Source organism: Trachemys scripta, chromosome 4 (assembly GCF_013100865.1).
Source record: "Trachemys scripta elegans isolate TJP31775 chromosome 4, CAS_Tse_1.0, whole genome shotgun sequence".
Lineage (NCBI taxonomy): Eukaryota > Metazoa > Chordata > Testudines > Emydidae > Trachemys > Trachemys scripta.
In genome coordinates this window covers 15,990,311-16,007,371 of record NC_048301.1, presented here as the reverse complement: position 1 = coordinate 16,007,371, position 17,061 = coordinate 15,990,311, and the positions used below count along the sequence as shown (strand labels likewise).

General features: G+C 41.1%; 1 protein-coding gene across 7 annotated transcripts in view; it reads right to left on the bottom strand.

The window, feature by feature from the left end:
* SYNE2 (spectrin repeat containing nuclear envelope protein 2) overlaps positions 1 to 17,061 on the bottom strand; it is a 257,594-nt gene that overhangs the window by 170,784 nt on the left and 69,749 nt on the right. For all 7 annotated transcript variants that reach the window (XM_034767822.1, XM_034767824.1, XM_034767818.1 and 4 more), the window contains 10 exons: positions 16,196 to 16,413; positions 15,840 to 15,915; positions 14,543 to 14,661; positions 13,783 to 13,906; positions 11,703 to 11,860; positions 10,191 to 10,338; positions 8,263 to 8,870; positions 4,709 to 4,888; positions 3,736 to 3,886; positions 214 to 372 (listed from right to left, as the gene is read on the bottom strand). In XM_034767822.1, coding sequence (XP_034623713.1) covers positions 214 to 372; positions 3,736 to 3,886; positions 4,709 to 4,888; positions 8,263 to 8,870; positions 10,191 to 10,338; positions 11,703 to 11,860; positions 13,783 to 13,906; positions 14,543 to 14,661; positions 15,840 to 15,915; positions 16,196 to 16,413 — 1,941 coding nt within the window. The remainder of the gene's footprint in view (positions 1 to 213; positions 373 to 3,735; positions 3,887 to 4,708; positions 4,889 to 8,262; positions 8,871 to 10,190; positions 10,339 to 11,702; positions 11,861 to 13,782; positions 13,907 to 14,542; positions 14,662 to 15,839; positions 15,916 to 16,195; positions 16,414 to 17,061) is intronic.

Here is a 17,061-nt window from a genome sequence, read left to right as displayed (position 1 = left end):
AGGAGTGTGCCCATGACATATATAGCCTTATATATCACAAACAATGAGGTTGAAGACATAGTCTAAGCTTTGCTTTGATAAACACTTGACTTTATCTCTTAAGAGTCTTTGACATTCTGCATTTAATTTATTCTAAATATTATGCACAAGTCAGAATCAATTACTATAATGCATAACAGATAAGACCTCCCTGATAATTTACTTTTTACATACATCCAGCCATCTGTCCACAATAATGTCAGCCTCATTCTGAAAGGGAGGCTCCTCAAAGCTTCTCATTTTATTGATCTGGAAGTGGAGGTTTTTGCAGATCTGATTTATTTTGTCTACATCTTCAGAGCGCTCATTAAATTCTTCTTTAACCGCTTCAATCTGTGAAAAAGAAAGAATGTATATTTGAAAGCATTTGTCCTGCATTTGGTCAAAACTCTTGTTTATCCACCAGATCTTTTTGTGTGTGTGTGTGTGTGTGTGTGTGTGTGTGTGTGTGTGAACTATTATGCTGTTCTTTTCAATTTAGAAACACAGCAGCATGACCCAAAATAATCCATTTTATCTAATACGGTGAGACTAAGAATCCATCCTCTGTCATTATATCCCAGTGTCTGTACTACTGATCTGAACATTCCACCTGTCACTCTAAGTACATCATGATACAGACTGTAAATTGCTAAATGAGGAATAGGAATATTGGTTTACAAATAAGTTTCTGGCTTATGAGACCCAAACAATTTGCCTCAAACAAATTAATATCCACAGACATCAAAAGTGAATTACATCCATATACTGTTTCAGATGCCGAATGACACAATATCTGTATAACAATAATCTGATTCACACCAAGCTCTGAGAGATATAATTTGTGATTCTGATTCTCAGTTTTATCACTGCGTGTTCCTAAAAATAGGAATTGCCAAAATAAATTCACATTGGTTTAAACAGCATACTGCCATTCATTTAACTTTTTATTTAAATCCTAAAACAGTTTGTTAGTGCACGAATATAATATCAGTGCATATTTATAAACAATATTTAAAAATGAAAGAAATGAAATACTGACCTCTAGTGTTTGGCAATTTGACATTAATGGATCTATCTTTTTTCTCCAGACAATGTTCTCTTAGGGTACGTCTACACTGCAATGTAATCCCATGGTTTGAATTCAGGCTCAAACCTAACCCCCCTTCCATTTACATACAAGGCTCGGACCCAGGACCCCACGAGATGGAGGTTCCGAGCCTGAGTCAAGCTAGATCCCAGAGTTCAAGCCCTATTGCTCTGCAATGTAGGTGCAATCTCGTGCTCTAGGAGTCTGCCAAAAGAATCCCATAGGCCAATTTTCTTTGTCCTCTGGACAGTCTAATTTGGGGGACAGTCCAGTTTTCCCACACTGCACCACAAACAAAGAGCTACAGCGGCCAAATTTGGGTGGATGCTAGGAAGTCTGGGATATGGGTGGTTGGACTCAGGCCCACATAATGCAGTGTACACGAGAGCCCCAGGGTTCAACAATTCCTAACCTGAGGTTACAATGAGTATAGACACTCAAGCCCTAGGTTAACAAACTCAGGGTCCAATTAACTCGAGTTCTACTAACCCTGGGCTTACATTGCAGTGTAGACATATTATAGATGCAGCCAGCCACTGAGAAAGAGGGAAGGTCTTGCAGCCCAGAATGAGAACAGAGCTTCTGTCCTACTATTTGATGGGAAAGTAACTGTAACAGCGCACTGGTACTTGTGTGCATACCCATGTCCTGGTGCATCTGTTATAGGCTCCAGCCCTTTAAAGCTGGAAGTTGTAGTCATAGGGCACATGATTATGAACAAGCATGTGACCTAGAGAAAACCAGACAGAAGGCTCGCCACCTAGGCCTGGTGGATGGTCTGGTAGAGACGGGATCAGGCAAATCCCAGTGTGGGGTTGCTATGCAGTAGCAAGCCAGAGGGCTGAAAGATTACGGACCCCAGAGAGGGCTGTAAGAACTTGCTCCGAGAAGAGAGAAAGGACTAATCCAGAAGGGGTATAGAGGATGGAGTGCCTGAACCCCCTGCTGCCTACGGGGAGGAACTGCTTGTACTTATCGCATGAGTGTAATAAATCAGACCCCCCCCCAAGAGATGGGATGTTACCTGAACTACATAGGTTTGTGTGGCTAACAGGGGAAACTAAAGCACCGGACATGTGACCCAGTGGAGAAAGATAATTCTAGTATAGAAACAATAGCATCATGAAAATGTGAATTATTTGAGAGATTCTGAGGTTCGATGTCCCCTTAATCTTTATCCAGTTACACCTATAAAGTCTGTGTAGGCAAGAAGTGTGGTCCTATAGACCAAGCATTAGGCAGGGATTCAGGAGACCTGGGTTCTATTCCCAGCTCTACCACTGGCCTGCTGGGTGACTTTGAGCAAATCACTGCTCTGTGCCTCAGTTTCCCCATGTGTAAAATGGGGATAACGATGCAGACCTCCTTTGTAAAGCACTTAGAGATCTACTGATGAAAAGTGCTGCATAAGAGTTAAGCATTATTATTGCTCTATGCATGCAGTTAACATTTATGGTGCTGAAAGGCATGCACTGGCATTCAAAAAAGATATTTTTCAAAGTCTGTTGAACACCACAAGGACCACTTGGGAGTGACCACTTACTCCCTCTAAATCAGTCATAACCTTTGCAATGGTATCAGCTGATGCATACATTACTGTGAACACTTAACAGGTAGCAGACACCATATGTAATAGGGCACATGATTATGAACAAGCATGTGACCTAGAGAAAACCAGACATAGTTCTCATAGATGGGGTTTATCCTCCATACTGCGTGTGAGCCAGCAGGAGAAAGGGGAGAAATATGAAATCCTGGGTTCTGTTAGTGCAAATGCCCTCCTCACCCCCACTATCAAATCTGGGGATGGCTGCAAGGACACCTTCCTCAGTTCCTGCCTCAGCAGCAACTTCAAAGTGCTGCCCACACAGCTATTTTTAGAGCACTAACCCGAGCTGGGAGGCTTGCTCCCTCCCACCAGCTGTGTAGACACACCCGTAGAGGTACAGCCCAAAATCTCACCCAAGGTGTTCCAGGTATTCCTCTGAGCAAGGAAAGAAAGCAATTATCTGAGTGATATGCAAGGGTTGTAATTTTGATCTTCTGTTAGAGAACAGTCACACCAGAAACTTCTCTGAAGCAAGAAGCCCAAAATTATTAAATTTAATATTATGTTCATTGTATGTTGTCTACTGTGCTAAAAAGGGTTTGTCTTTATATATCTCAGCTATTTAAAATGTCCTCTTAGTAAATAACTAAACTTGCTTTGCTTGTGTATTTAGAAATTGTGCAATAAAAGCCCCTAATATCTAAAAATGGTGGAAAGTTGGGAGGATATTTTAAAATAGCATAGCGGAGTTTGTTATTGTCTTCAATGTGGTCAGTATTTCACCCTCTCTCTTTATTACATTTTTTTTTTTTTTAGAAAAAAACCCTCACACTTTTAAAGTGAGCTTAGTTTACTGTGCAAAGTTAGAAATGGGCCTAAAGCAAAAACCTGGCTCTGAACACCCACATACTCTGAAAAAGCTTGGAGCCGAAAACAGAGCCAAGTCTCAACTTTGCAGCTCGATCCTACATCTATAACGGGCTGAACAACAGCCCACATCTGAACTCCCTCAAATTTTGGGAGGATCAGATCTGGATTTAAACTTTCCAGCTATGCCCTTTACCTCTACAGAACTCACCTTTGCTATCATCCTCTGCAGATTGTTTTTCCCCATGTAAGAAGTCTGCTGGGAGAGGACACTCTCTTGTTTCTGGATCATGCTTGTCAGACTATTTTTGCAGCTTTGATACTGCTTCAGGAGCTCCAACACCCTCACACACTGCTCCTGGCTATTAAAAAGCAGAATTATTTACTATACATGTATAAAGGAACCGCTTCAACCCCTCCTCTCTTCCACACGTAAAAGTGACATAATATTAATAACTTACATTTATATTGCACCTTTCATTCTGAAGGATCATTTCACCCACTAGTGGGATGAAATCCATCAGCTATTCAATCACATACAGCAAAATTTCACCACAGTTTAGGGCAAGTAATTAAAAATATCACCTCCAACTGAAATTGTAGGAGGAACTCAGTACACAAAATGTAATTACGCAAACTGAAATTTGAGCAGGCCATTGCGATTAATTTACAGTAACTGCCACAGGACCTTTAGGGTGGCATTTTCAAAGGTGCCTTGTTGATTTGGATGTGGCATCTAAATCCTGTAGGCAGCTTTGAAATACCACCCTACTGTTTAGGATCTCAGTCTGGTATCTCATCTAAATGTTCAGACCTTCTGTGGTGCAATGCCCCTTTCCTCATACTGGAGCACTAGTTAAATAGAGACTTTGAGGGAAGTGTCATCTCTTGATTCACCATCACTTCCATCAGGAGCTAGGTGTTTCTTCAGAGTTCCCTCATCCAAGTACTCACCATGTTCCATACTTAGCTTGATATATGATAGGGTTACAGGATTGCAACAATAATATATGTTTTTAAAATGTGAATTTTTGCCTAGTTCTAGTACTACAACAGCAATGTTTTCTTTTTTTTCTCAGTATATTATTTCAAGTATCTCTGTTTAAGGCCCTTTTTCCATTTGATTTTATAAGAGATGTTATTACTCATATGACCTGCTTAAAATTTTCATTCTTTCTCCTTACCATTCAGCAAGTGACAGTTTTGTATCCTCCCACAACCTTTCTGTAACTGTGCACTGTTCATCTGCTTCTTCTCCTTTTGTCTCTTTAATCTGTAGAAACTTGTTAGCAATTTCTCGTATGGATTTCATTTCAATGGCATAGCAATCCAATTCCTGTTCCAATTCAGTTAATGATTTTATCCTTTATTAGAAAAGAAATAAAATATAGCCCTATATTAAAACAGATCAGAGATGTTTTTTTCCAAATGTAAGTATGAGGTTTCTTTGAAAGTTTATCATGAATGGCATACATTGACTAACCTAACATTAAATGGGAAAGAACTTTATTAATGCAGAGTTAAGATTGCCCAGTGATAGCGCCTGCCCTTCCAGAATCTCAAGTTCAGCATTAACTCAAACTTCTGAAAAGCAGAAAATACAGAGTTAAGATAAATGCCTATGCAACCTTAACTCTGCCCCACTGGAGCTGGCAATAGCCACTGGGGATTATCTGCATGCACTCCAGTTACATTCCCTCTGTTAGGTGTAGTTGTATTGGAGGGTAGAAGAATAAGTTGGAGTAGGTTGGAGAAGCTGTGATTTGATTTGAGAACTGAGTCTGAGTCCCCCACCATATTTGTTATCAAAGGAAAAAGGTGCATGTGGACCTTGATGTGCCAGTCTACATCATTTCAATACAGAATCACATAGGTTGTCTCAGTAGCATGGCACTGGGGCTTCTTGCTGTAGCGAGGTGGAATATGAAAGCAGTCTGTGGATTTAACCATGGGTAAGGGAAAGTACAGGTTTAGGTATATTCTGTGTGCAAGTGTGGAGGGTTTATAAAAGGGTATGAAGTGATTGTTAAAGTTGGTAAGTCTGTCGAGGGCATGTGTAGGCTCAGTGTTTGAGCCTAGGGCAAATACATTACAGTGAAAGTACATTACTCTGTCCATTACAGTGAAAAGGGCAGAGTGTGAGTGTGGTGTGGTGTGGGGCATGGCTCAAAGAGGGCAAAGTTAAGGTTGTGTGGTTGTTTACCTTAACTCTGCAGTTTCTGGTTTTCAGATGTGTGAATTACGCTGAACTCCACATTCTGAAGGGCAAGAGCTATCACCAGGCAGCCTTAACTCTGCATTAAAACAGTTTTTTGCCATTTAATTTCCTACTTTTTTTAAAGAAAAAGTTAAATGTTTGTTGGCAGGAGTGATCATTTAGATAGTTGTAGGTCTCACCTACGTGTACAGTTGATGTTTGCTACTGTGGGTAGGAAATAACCAAAAGACCTAGCTTTTATATAGTGCATTCCCTCAGCAGAATTCAACAAACTTTTCATCATTACCTTCATTTTACAGTCAGGAAACCAAAATGCAGAGAGTAAAGTGACTTGCCCAAGTCACTCAACGGGCCAGTGGCAAAGCTACGAATAGCCCTGTCTCTCCAGGAGGCCACACAATTGCTATGTGATTCTTCAGTGCTCCTCCCACTCCTGTACATTTTGTTATAGTGGAATGGGGATAATGGTCGTGCTTTGAGATGTTAGCCATATGTAGTTACTAACAGGGCTGGTGGGAGAAATCTCACCCATGGGCTATGTCCCAAAACTTGAACAATTTTATTATATGGTTGTTACAGTAACTTTAAGTATGTGAGAGAAGACTGGTGTGTCTCTCTCCTTCTGCACACCCCCAGAATACAAGATACAAAATGCCCCTCCCCTGTCAGCAATCATTTACGTATCTAAATTAAAAAAAAAAGTTACTTTGATTACATTCACCCACCCTCCAGCAGTGACAGATTTCAGCAATAGCCTCCCAACCTTTTCCATATTTCAGCCCAAGATGGGACTCCAACTGATGCTAGTGAGGCGGGTCAGGTTCAAAGGACTACTACTCATCCCTTGAGGTCTGCAGCTAGTGTGAAACTCTGCAGGCTAACAATCCCGGTAATTCCTCTGTCCCCGCATGCTCAGTATCATCAATTTGACACGAGAATTAGTGCAGGATGCTTGTGACAAGCCAAACTGGAGAAGCAAAATCTTTTTTGAAATAACCTTTTAATTTGATTTCTCCCCAAAGAGCGGGTGGGTGGCATGCCCTCTCTTGGGGTAACCCTTGAGCACTGGACACCCTTGTGCGATGATCAGAGCCCTTGTCTGATCCGTCTATGACCCAAAATAGCTTTGCAAGAATCTGTCAACTTTAAAAAAAGATGTTTTTTTCCGGGAGCTGTATCTCAGGACCCCCTTGGTGAAATGCCCCCAAATTTGGGTCACTAGCAGAACCCCATGAAGTACTGGTGCTAGTCCATTGGAGACCCTAAACAGGAATATTTTGGGTGCCTCCCACACAACACATACTAGTGATAGGGGGCCCCTTTGACCCATTCAGGGTGCTAAGCAGTTGCTTAGGGTAGGTCTACATGCACCTCATTGCAGTGGCACAGCTGTACCTATACAGCTGCACCACCGCAGCACATCTGGTGAAGACACTCTATGGCGACGGAAGAGAGCTCTCCCAACAGCATAAAAAAACCCACCTCTGCAAGTGGCATAACTTATGTCGGTGTAACATATGTCGCTCAGGGGGTGGAATATTCACATCCCTGAGCGACCTAAGTTTTCCCAACGTAGGCTGTAGCGGAGACATAGACCCAGTCTGCTTATGCCTAGTGCCGGTGACCCCTGAGGCACTCCAAATTTCAAGGCAATCCAAGTAACCCTGTAGATTTCAGAACATTTAGAAAAGACGAGCTTTAAACAGAAAGCTGGCCTTAGCTTTAATTGCAGAAGGGTCAGATCCTCAGCTGGTGTAATCTGGCTCAGTTCTTCAGTGGAGCTGTAACAATTTACACCATCTGAGGATCTAATCCAAAATTTCACAGGCCAATAGGTTCTATACTAATGTAGCTAATTACAGTGCCTTCAACTACTGAGTGTCACTCTGGCCAATTTAAAATCTCAGTTCAGGTGCCCTATTCAATTAAAAGCGTGGCAATGTATGGATTTCATGAATAAAGCAATGGATATAAATTAGTATTGATCAAAATGTATCAAATCCCTGTGTGATACACGGTGAATGAATTTTCCTGAAGGGGAGCAGAGACCCTCCTCAAATATATAAATGATATAAGTTAACAGGAGGAGATGCGGATCATTTTAGAAAAATTCTCAGTCAGTGTGATATGCACTGACTTTTGACACACAAAGTTTCTACAATGTATGTATCACCATTTAGCAATATATTGTATAACTTTACTTGGCAGCATTTGTAAACTGCAACCTCACTGCTACCAGAGGTGGTCATTATAGCTAATGACTCAACCCACCCAACTCCCTCAAGCAAACAAAGTGTAGTAGCATGGGGTTAAAGAAGCAATATCATGGAGAAGGCTTTTTAAACAAAGCCATCCCTGATCCAACATGACAATCAGTTGACTTCAATGGGACTACGCTGATGCTTAAAGTTACACACAAGTTTATGTGCTTTGCTGTATTGGAGCCATAGAGACCAGACCAACAGAACTTATTGAAATTATTAAGTGAGGATCTAAAAAAGCTCCAATAAACATACTTACCTTTGTTGAACAGCAGGAATTGTTGGGTCCTTCAAGCCTATTTTATTAATCTTATCATGTAGATCTTGAATATTTTTTAAGAGTTCATTATTTCTTGTGGAAAAAATCTCCTGTAACTCATTTTCTTGGATGAGCTCCTGCTTACTTAGATGGGCAAAAGCCTTGTTTGCCTTTTCAGATAAAGCCGCAATGAGTTTTTCACAGCAAGTTTTTCCCCCACATTCAGCATCTTCCAAGCAGATATCAACCATCTGCAAGCGCTCATCCAAACATTTAGCCTTTTCTTTCATCAGAGAAATTTCTTCCTGCACGGCTTCTTTTGATGTGTTTCCTTGCACCGCAGGTTTGTCAGAAATTGAAGAGTCCGTTGCATGCTCAATAGAAAGTTTAACTCTTCTCAATGAGGCCAAAAAAGCTTCCAGTTCTTTGAGGACCGTTTCACTGACCTGCATTTTATGATTCAGGTCTTCAAACTGCCTCTTATATTTAAGCATAATCTCGCGTGCTGCTTGCAAATCTATTACGTTAAATTCATCTCCTCTTGAGCTGTCTAGGTTTTCCAGTTGCTTGCATAATTCAATCTCATTTACTATACAGCTCTGGACGTTCTGAAATTGAGAGAACCACAGCAAGGTTAGCAAAATGAAATAGAAATTGTATCTCATATTCCAAGCAAAACATATAGCTGGAAAAAAATGAGCCCTAGGCCCAGCCAATCAGCTAAAAAAAGCTGTAATGGCGATCGGCTCCCGGTTGCACTGCGTGCTCTGCAGGTGAGTCCCTCCCGACCCACAGGGAGCGGGGGAGAGGGAAAGAGCAGCAATTGACAGGGGGAAGGGGAAAGAGGAGTGAACGGGGGTGGGACCTCAGGAGGAAGGGGTGGGGCAGGGGCAGGGCCTCAGGGAAAGAGGCAGGAGTGGGGTTTGGGGGGACAGAGTGGGGCGGGGGCAGGGCCTCAGGGGAAAGGGGCAGGGGAGGTTCTGACACTTCTGATGGAGTGTCCAGTTTTTATATATTACAAAGTTGGCAGCCCTACGCGGGGAGTCTTATACTTTCTCTAAAAATAAAATGCGGGTGTGCTGAGAAATCCCGCTGCAGAGTCTGTTACTTGGTTACAGTATCATGCACTCCCTGAAGAACAAAACAGTAAAACAGAGGGTCCACAGCTTTGGTGGACCTCTGGGGGCATGCAGCAGCTACCTCAAGAGCTTGAGACAACTGGAGTCAGTTTCAGAGCCTAGGCAATTGGACTGTATGGTCCCCACTGCCAAGAAGGAGGTCAGACATAGGGTCTGCACCCAGAGTGTATGCCCAGAAGTCCAGTGCCAGAGAGACAGTATCTAAACTCTGCTCAGCTTTAGGAAGCAGAGGTCTTGTGGGACCCAACATACTGCAGCCTGGTGAGTGTCCAGCAGGGGGAACTTCTCAGGGTTGTAATAATAGTCTACGGAAATATTCTGCAATCTGAATTACACCACATAGTAGGTTGACTCTAAGAATCTTTGGGGAGCTGGTTTTGGATGGTAAGATCCACAGAAAAGGCTACTGATCATGCTTGCAGCAGCAGGCGCTTCCTCAACTCAGAAAGCCTGATACTAAACAGCTAGATTGGGACCAATGCCATTTTGGATGAGAAAAAGACAATTATGAGCAAGGACTATTTGTGACTCCATTTTGAATGGGTACCACTTGTGTACACTTGGGTATGACTGTTGTATAGCAATGTTATTCAGAAAGAAGCAGGCAGCATGCTGTTAAAGGTCAGAAGGGTTAAAAAAACTCAGGCTACTGGAAGCTATTCCCAAATCTCTGAGTGAGAAGTCCCATGCAGTTAGCCAGCTCTTGCATGTACAAATATCTATTTTTGCAGAGTTTCACCTTGTACTCACATTTGAAAACTGAGATGAGCCCTCTGTGTTTTTCCTTACCTTCAGTTCTCCATAAATGAGACCAATATTTGTCAGAGTAAATTGCTGAATGTCCTTTCTGTGGAGTCGCTCGTCTGAGTCACATAGAAGAATGAATTCATTTTCTATTGGCGAAACAACTTCCAAAGCAACCTTTAAAGACTTCATTCTAGAGGAAAGGTAAATAAACATGAACAGGAGAAGCTGGCAAGAAAAGATCCTGCACATATTTCAGGGCAAAAAGCACAATTTTACTGTAAATCAAAAATTTGTTAAAAGACTTTGGGAGCAATTCACTGATGTTAACAGAAGTTTTACCACAGACTTAAATAGGAGCAGGCCCAATTCCAAAGATTTTAACTCAAAGATTGAAAAAAATTGTACTAGAAAACTTGAGGCTACTATAAAGTGGTCTTATAAAGTGGAAGTATTTTTTCACACAACGCACAACCTGTGGAACTCCTTGCCAGAAGACGTTGTGAGGGCCAAATCTATAACAGGGTTAAAAAAACAATTAGATAAGTTCATGGAAGATAGGTCCATCAATGGTTATTAGCCAGGATGGAGTCCTTAGCCTCTGTTTGCCAGAACCTGGGAATGGATCACTTTTTTTTGTTTTTTCCCTTATTGTGATATCCTATTTCCTAGAACTGGAAGGGACCTTGAAAGGTCATTGAGTCCAGCCCCCTGCCTTCACTAGCAGGGCCAAGTACTGATTTTGCCCCAGATCCCTAAGTGGCCCCCTCAAGGATTGAACTCACAACCCTGGGTTTAGCAAGCCAATGCAAAAACCACTGAGCTATCCCTCCCCCAACAAAGTGATTACCTGTTCTGTTCATTCCCTGTGGGGCACCTGGCATTGGCCACTGTCAGAAAACAGGATACTGGGCTAGATGGACCTTTGGTCTGACCCAGTATGGCCATTCTTATGTTCTTATAAAATATAGATTTGTTTATTATGGTTCTTAGTGTAAGTATCTCTAATTGTCTATGGTACATTATATGAAGCATATATAGCAGGGATTCTCAAACTTCATTGCACCGCAACCCTCCTTCTGACAATAAAGTTACTACATGACCCCTGGGGATGGGGGTCGGATCCCGAGCCCTGCCACCCTGGGTGAGGGGAAAGGGGGCCACAGATCAAGCCCTGCTGCTCCGGGTGGAGAGAGAGGGGGCTGCAGCCCGAGCCCCATTGCCCAAGATGGAGGTGAAGCTTAGGCTTCAGCCCTGGGTCCCAGCAAGTCTAATGCTGGCCCTAGCGAGCCCATTAAAATGGGGTTATGACTCACTTTGGGGTCCCGACCCACAGTTTGAGAACCGCTAATATATAGCATATGTATTATGCTCCATAAAAATACATTAAGTTCATGTTAAATTTGTGTGTTTAAATTGGAAAATGTAAAGGTTTGAGCAGAACATACAATCCTAACTATGCCTTACAATGCAAAATATATACTATACAATACATTATTTAATTGTATAATGACATACTATTTCTCAAATAACAGAAAGTACAATGATATTTTATACCTGGCATTTAGAATAATCTGAAGTTCACTCCACTCTCTGTTAAGTCTGTTTTGTGTTTCAGAGATAACAGGCTTCCCTGTGTCATCCATAATATTTTCTAACTTAGATGCAATAATTTCAAACTGTGTCCAACAAGAATTAGCTTTATTCTCTATGACCTAAAAGAAGATACATATATTTAATTAACTCAAAAGGCATCATATTGTGCAAACAGACCGGTCAATTTTGAAAATTACCTTTAGAGGCGTTATTATAGAAATTGTGAATTTTCCATGTCAAGTGCCTCAGGCTTTTTTGTTGTTTGTTTGATTTTTGTTTTTTAAGTTTCAGCCATTTTTCAGAACAAGATTAGGGAAAAAATTACATAGTTCTACCCATGTTTACAAAAATTCTTACACCCATTTCACTGAGAAGCTTCAGTGCCTCCATGCTTTGTAGCAAGGATTTGAAATTTTACAGGAGGGTCAGATGTGTCTTTTACCATCCCTTTGAAAATTCACCCAAATTTGGCCAATTTATACTCCTTTGAACTAGCTTGGTTTTCACATATTCAGTACAGACTTGTTGTAGTTTAGCACCTAAATTCTCCGAAGATTTTGTCTGCAGTGAGTATGTTTCACACCCTCACAGCTCCTAGATGTGTTTGGACTGTGCATGTGCCATGCTCAGAGAGTGACTGAAAATGCTCAAGCCCAGGGTGCAGGGGCTGAATAGGATTTTCCCTGCAACTGATCCTCCTGGTTGACGGGGGAAAGTCTGGCGCCAAGTGGAACTGAGAGCAAGGAAACTCTCCTTTGCTCTTAGTGGCCCCATTTTAGGGCCCAGGCATCAGAGAGGAAGAGTAATATTGCTCCTGGGGGAATTCTGCACTACTGTGTGCGCACATAATTAATGAGCCACACATATTTTTAATTTTTTTGCCCAGAAAAAAGCTTCTGCTCAAATGTTGCTGCAGTTCTGCCTTTTGCCCACCAGAGGGCACTGTGGTACTAGCACAGAGCAGCAGCTCCCAGCCAGCTAGGGAAAAGAAAGAGCCTGCCCAGGGGGAGGGGCTGCAGGGCCACATGATGGAGGAGAGTGGATGTCTGAGTGGGGGTGGAGGGACACATGGGGACAGGAGCAGATGTGCCTCACTGAATGGGAGAAGCTAGGGATCAGCCAGGGTCTGCATGGGCGAAGCTTCCTAACAATCCCTCCCTGGCCCACCCCAAAAAACCTGTTCCATACTTTTCCCACCCATACCCAACAACCCTCAAAGTTCACACCCAGGCTCCTTCCCAGCAATTTACTTCCCTCTCCCTCAGCTCCTCCATTACCCCTGACTCCCCCAAGCCTTTGCACTGCTTCTGAGGGGCACAGGAAATATGGTTTTGTATTGTAGTTTAAATGAATTATTACTCAGAGTTCTGTATTAATATGCCCAATAAAGAATCTATTTGTCAAAGAACATTTCCTGAATCTTTTTTGTTGTCTGTATTGTTCCAGACATACTTGCTAACAGGTATTTTGAAATAAATGACCAAAAATAATTGAAGCTGGTGTGATTATATTGTGTTATTTTGACAAATAAAATATGCAGAATTTTGCAGAATTTTAAAATAATGTGCACAGAATTTTAAATTGTTTGTTGCAGAGTTCCCCCAGGAGTATAATATGGAGGAACAGTTGACTTTGCAACTTCAATGTTCTTTTAACATAGTTTTTTATGTGTAGTAAATTTAGAGGATAACAAAATAATGTTTATAATAGCTGTTTACAAACAATTCAGATCCTCTTAAACTACAATAGTGCTGGAGTAATTTTGCACACAATGGTCCAAACTCTCCTCTCAGCTACACCGGCACAACTCCACTGTCGTGTAAGGCCTCAATCTCGCAAAGAGCTGAGCCTTCCTACGACTGCTGAATGTCCTCAACTCCCACTGAAGCCAGCAGCAGTTGGGGACACGCATTACCCCTCAGCACTATGCTCAGTACCTCGAAAGAGAGGGCCTCAAAAGAGAGTAATTTAACCCCCTCTTCCTAACATATCATACAAATTGTAGACAAGCAACATATTCTTCAAAATGATCGATATTTACCTGTAGATCTAGCAGCTTATTCTGAAGGCATGAGGTGTCTTTTATTTCATCAGTAAAAGGAGACTCTACTTCATCTCTGATTCTTTGTAAATGAAGTTCGAGATTACTCCTCTGTGTATCAAAGCTAGGAAAAGATGCAATAGTTCTTAGACAGTATCCATTTTACTTTAATAGAAGACAGGAAAGGGAAAATAATTGGGGTTGTGACTTGCTGAACAATTACTTTAATTGTCATTACTTTAGTGGCAATTAAAGTAAGTTCAGCAATTTGCTCATGTAATTGGTTTTTTTACCTAAATTCCAAATTTTACATGAATAAGCATTTGTGTTTAAAATGGAGTAATTGCTCTCCTAGCTACCTGATTTGTGTGTGCAAGTGTCTAATTTCAGGCTCAAACATGGGTCTTTTGTGTGTAAAAACAATGAATTTCTGGAAATTTGGCCCAGAATGTTTGGCTTCATCATATTCAGGCACATACACACCCCCAAAAGCAAAGCTTCCTCTAACTAAGGAAGAGAAAAAAGCAGAAAAATCACTAAATCCACTAGTTTCCTTGTTATAAAGATCTAATTTACATTCAGATACTACTGTGAGTGACTGTATAGTAAGATAGATAGTTAAACAAAATTTAGAAGAATATGTAGAGAACAGAATTCAGCATAGCAAAAATAGTCCAGATATATGAAATTTCCAAATTACTTGTAACTTTTTAGTATAGTATTATCTCTCAATGTGCGTATTTTGCCATTTAAAAATTACCTCTCTAATAAAGTCTCTATGGGCAAATCACTGTCTTTCTCAAACTTTTTTGTACAGCTTTCACCATTCTGTTGTTTCACGTCTGATTCCAAAATTACATCTGAAACTGGTCCTGATGCCTAATCAAATGTAAAAATCAGTTATGTTGATACCTGCATTACCTTATATCTACGCATTCAACAAAGATCTGAAGACATACATACACTGCAGAAAGAAACAATCACTTCTTCATGCAAAACACACCCAACTTCTGAGAGAATCAGCTCAGTTTATGAACGTAAGATTCACTTAAACTAGATTATTAAGTAAAATTATAAAATTATGAAATACACGTCTTTCCATGGACTATACACGTGGCGCTTGAGCCATCAGCAAAGCAGAGGATTCCATCACTATACAATGGACAGTATTTGTAGCACAGCGTGAGAGAGCTTTCTCATCACAGTAGTGCAGACTGCAACCTCAGCTACCTTAACAGACATTTCCTCTATATCCTCAGCCATTGGTGCTAATACAATGGAGACTCAAGATGAACTCTTTGTGTAGGTCACCAGCATGTTTTTGGATGTCTTGCTGATGAATACTGTGCTGCCTATGTACCTCTCGGGTCACATGGATTGTCATCCTCTTGGACCACACTCTAAACAAGACCTCTTCCTCTATGGCATTCCACTCACGGTAAACAGTTGTATCCCTCGATATTAGCAATTGTTTAATAAAGCTGTACATATTCTTTTAGTTTAATATTTCCTTAGAAGTGAACCCCTGCAGCATTTTTCATCTCTATATCCCCTCCTATTTTTGTTCACATCTTTTGGCTACTGAGGGGCCCAAAACTGAATGTAGTATTCTAAGTGTGTTTCCTCCAGTGCTAGAGGCTGAAATTCACCCTGTCAAGAAGGGCAGGATAAGGACTTGAGTCCTATTTTGAGAACTTAAGTGGGCCTTGAGCTGGCCCTTTTCACAGGAATGACTTCCACTCAGAGAGAGGAACTAGACTGTAAGTTCTCTGGGGCAGAGACTTTCTTTTTAATAAGAATTTGTACATTGTGAGCAAAATGGGACCTGAGCTTTGACTGGAGTGCTTGAGTCCCATTGTGATATAGACAAACATAATAATTGCTCTCCATTTGCCCGTGATCCACTCTCGATAAACCAATATTTGCTAATGGTATGTCTTTAGCCATCTGTCTTGGATGGGTTAGACACAACAAATCCTGCATCTTGGCAGGGGGGCAGAGTAGATGACCCTTGCAGTCCCTTCTAATCCGATGAGTCTATGATCTGAATTCCATACCTCCTGAGTTGAAAGTATATCAACTGATTGGGAAGATGTTTTCTTTTCTCCATTCTCAGGAGCAAGTATAGAGCCCCTAAGGTTTAAAAGAAATTTCAGCTTAATAATAACAGCAACAACTAGTGAATACAAAGAAAAAACATTGCAATCATGCAGTATATATCAAAAGACAAAAACAAACCCTGCAACTCTGCCAAAGATTAATCTAACATGACATAGACTAGTTTGTTAAAATATTTTAAAAGAACAATTACACGAGAAAATATACTCCAGGTTACAATCCCGCAACAACAGAAGGATGATCTAGATGTCTCAGTTTTATGGAGCTAGGATACATTGTCCCGCAAAATTCTCACCCTTGTTTAGATGCCTGGCCACCGCCAACATGGGACAGCAGAGTTACGTAAGCATCTGCCGCACATTTTTGAAGTTCTTCTTGCTTTTGTTCACACTCTGCAATTACTGTCTTTGTTTCCAGGTGAGTTCCTTCTGCAGTCAGTCTTTCACACATTGCTTTAAGAACTTGTAGGCAGCTGTTTAATTCCCCCAGGCTGCCTTCAGGGGAAAAAAAAGCCTAAATGAAGAAACAAGCATATGATAAATTATAACAATGTGGTTATTTTCATACATTGTTATATTTAGTGTTCTTTTGTCATGTAAATGCACTTTCAACTGAGGCTCTCAAACCACTTTGAAAACATAAATTAACTCTCACAAAATCCCTCTGACACAGGCAAGTGTTAGCCCCAATTTTATACCTGAATAAAGGTACAAAAGGGTTAAAGACCAGATTTTTAAAAAGAAGAACAGGAGTACTTGTGGCACCTTAGAGTCTCTAAGGTGCCACAAGTACTCCTGTTCTTCTTTTTGCGGATACAGACTAACACGGCTGTTACTCTGAAACCAGATTTTTAAAGGTATTCAAGCACTTAACCCCCACTGAAATTAATAGAAGTTAGGTGCCTATATATTTTTTAAAATCTGGGCCGAAATGATTACCTGATCATATTCTAACCAGAGCCAAGAACAGAAACCAGGAGCCCTGACTTGCAGTCCCCAGCTCTAACCAACAGACCAATACTTCCTCACTTAATATCTTTGCAATGTGAAATTTTCCCTGTCTTACATGGGTCTTTTCTTCTTTATTCCAATTTTAGCTACCAATTCTGCTCCCACTGAAGTCAACAGCAAATCTCCCATTGACTTCAGTGACAGCTGGACT